The 2,787-nt window shown below is 38.5% G+C and overlaps 1 protein-coding gene across 1 annotated transcript in view; it reads right to left on the bottom strand.

Annotated features, from left to right (window-relative positions):
- Positions 1–2,787, bottom strand: part of LOC101846241 (xanthine dehydrogenase) — a gene marked incomplete at its 3' end in the record, with an annotated part of 46,758 nt that overhangs the window by 27,932 nt on the left and 16,039 nt on the right. Inside the window, 2 exon segments of the mRNA XM_035971854.1 lie at positions 255–456; positions 1,262–1,332. Coding sequence (XP_035827747.1) covers positions 255–456; positions 1,262–1,332 — 273 coding nt within the window.

The raw sequence follows: 2,787 nt of genomic DNA, 5'->3' as shown, positions 1-2,787 counted from the left end.
GGGGGGGGATGTGTTAACACTAAATCAACAAGAAATTTTTAAAGATGTTTTCAAATGAAAAGACTGTTAGTGGGCTGCTTTTCTACGAGGTTGGGTTGGCTGTGGTACGGGGTGGGAAGAGGAGTACATTCAATAGATTAGGTTAGAAACTTCTGTTTAAGACATTTTCACATCAAATTGCTAGGAGTAAGAGTTTGATTCGTATTATACTTTTTGGGGGGACTCTAACCAAAACCAACAATGAGAAAACTAACCAAAGCCTGTGTTCCCCACGACCAGTCTATAGTTTGTCTTTGCACTTTTTGCCAGGACTGACAGGAGATCATCCAGGCTCTGGGGTGACAACCACGACAACGACGCGTCCACACCGTTCTGGTAGGTCATGACCCCTCTGTCCACTCTGCACTGACCACGACAAGCTTGGCCAGAGCTGGGACAAGTCTTAGCCGTAAGTTCCTGAAAGACGTTATGTAATACAGTTTATAGTAATGCTTATATCATACTGATGGTCAGCAGTTCAGATCTAATTAGCTCAAAATTCTGAAAAATGCTCCTTTTGAAGTTTCTTACTCTGTACTATTGATTGCATGAGTTTGAGAAATATTTTGTTGAAATTCAAATTCTAAATCGACAAAAAGCAAGAAAAGATATACAATTAAGCAGGTAGTCTGCGTTTTTTTTTAAAAGATAAAACAATGTTTTTCTCTCTCTCCTGAAAAAGTTGCTTTCTGGTCTTAGAATAGTTGAACAGTTTGCTGAAAACATATTGTTTTGCCGCATGAATATTCAAGCTTTTGAGTCAAAAAGTGACTTAAGCACTTGACATTTAACAGATTGTTGTGCATCTCACCAGGTAGGGTACAATCAATACACTGTGCCAGGATAGAATCCTTACTTTGGTATAGCCCATATCTCGGTAACATTCCGTTGCAGATGTTGACGTTTTCACTGTTTCGAGTTTTTTCAGTAGGTCATCATCCCCATTTATGTATGCCACTGTAACTGTTCTATTTTCTTGGATAAGCTTAGAAAGCTTTACTGTCATTCCACAAGTTATTATGAAAGAACATAACATAGGAATAAGGATTAATTGCTTGTCATTTTTTAAAATGCTCTCAATCACTTGAACTCTCCTCCGTGTGAAGGCCAACCTTTGGTGTATTGAGTACTATGATCCAGATGATACATAGGAATAATAATATAATCAAACATTAGCAGGTTTATTACAAGAGAAACTAACTGTACTGCACAGCACACTTACTTCAATGTCAAGGACATCCCCTGGTGTGTCTACTGCAAAAGACTTCATGGCATCAAGGATAGGGCGATAGCCTGTGGTATAAATAGACACATAAAGTTTTTGAAACTGAAATTTAGATCCAATCTCAATTGCTTTTCTAAAATGTTATCAAAGCCACTGACTGGCGTCAGACGACAAATATGCAGGCAATATAATCACTATAAGCTTTTAGGTCTTTTCATACAGGATGCAGATCTAGATCTAATGATCTAATGCCCCAAATGGTTTGTGTAAAATTGAAAGGGAATAGAAGCTGCCAAGCTCATCTGTTGGGAAATGTGAGCAGCTCAAAGTGAATGTGTGCTCCTCTACAATCTTCAACTTTGAAAACACAGCTGTCCACCTTTGACTACCATGAGAAAAGGCTTTCCTTTAGTACTTTTCAAAGTGGAGTTTATGTCAAGTTTTGAAGAAATCATTAGAATAGGATTTCTTTCTTCTTTACGTCTGTAGAGCTCCTTTAGGTAATAATTTTTAGTCAATATAAGAAGAGACAGGACACTTCATTCAGTTTGCAATAGCAGAAAATCTTCAAATGGTAAATTTCGAAGCCCACAACAACTTTTTAAAGTACGGTTTAAAAAACCCCAACCAACATGAGCCTGGAGATCAAGTGATAAAACACTTATATAATGAGCACAACTTCAGACTGATTCCTATTCCCCTTAGTTACCAGTACAGCGACAGATGGTTGTATCAAAAGCGTCTTCCACTTGCTTAGCACTTGGTCTCGGATTCTGTTTCAATAATCTGAAATTTATCACACAAGGAAAAGCCATGAACTTTACTCCGCTTCAACTCTTGAGACATCTACAAAATGTTATATGAGTGGTTATAAAAGCAGTAAAACTTGCTCTAACGGCCACTAGTATAACACAATCATCTCTACAAAAAAAGGCCAGTTCCCAATTCCTGCCATGTGTTTTTTTTTTTCATTTCAATGATGCTGTATAAAACTTCCACCTGTCTAAGACAGCCAATTTTCTCCTCGATAATAGATGGTTGTCTCAGACAATTTTGACTGTATTTTACGCTCCCATTGATGCAATTATAGATAATTATGGAAACAGGCCGCCTAACAAGGTCAACCTCAGCAAAGTGGGATACAGCATCCTTGCAAGCAGGTGGAGACATTGGATTTAATTTTTAAAAATAACTTCCCCAAGTGCGAATTGAATTCGTGTCTTACGAGTGCAAAACAATTCAAGCGAAGATAAAAGGCCCTAATGGGGATCTAAACCCTAGTAACCCACATCCTGGTCTAGTCAAAATTGTTCAACTCATCTGTGATTCCAACATGAATAAATAACACTTTCTCAAGGAATACAACCAGCCCCCCCTCCCCCCTCACCCATATGTAACATTTATAACATACATGTGTGGATTTCCCCTACTAGTTGACCGCAGACCCCTCCACCCCACCCCCTTTCACCCCAACTCACCCATTCTTATTCATGACCTTGTTGGATGTCCATATTGATTCAATC

This window comes from Aplysia californica, unplaced genomic scaffold (assembly GCF_000002075.1).
Source record: "Aplysia californica isolate F4 #8 unplaced genomic scaffold, AplCal3.0 scaffold00522, whole genome shotgun sequence".
NCBI lineage: Eukaryota > Metazoa > Mollusca > Gastropoda > Aplysiida > Aplysiidae > Aplysia > Aplysia californica.
The sequence above is the reverse complement of the archived record's forward strand: the minus strand, read 5'-3'. Positions and strand labels throughout refer to the sequence as shown.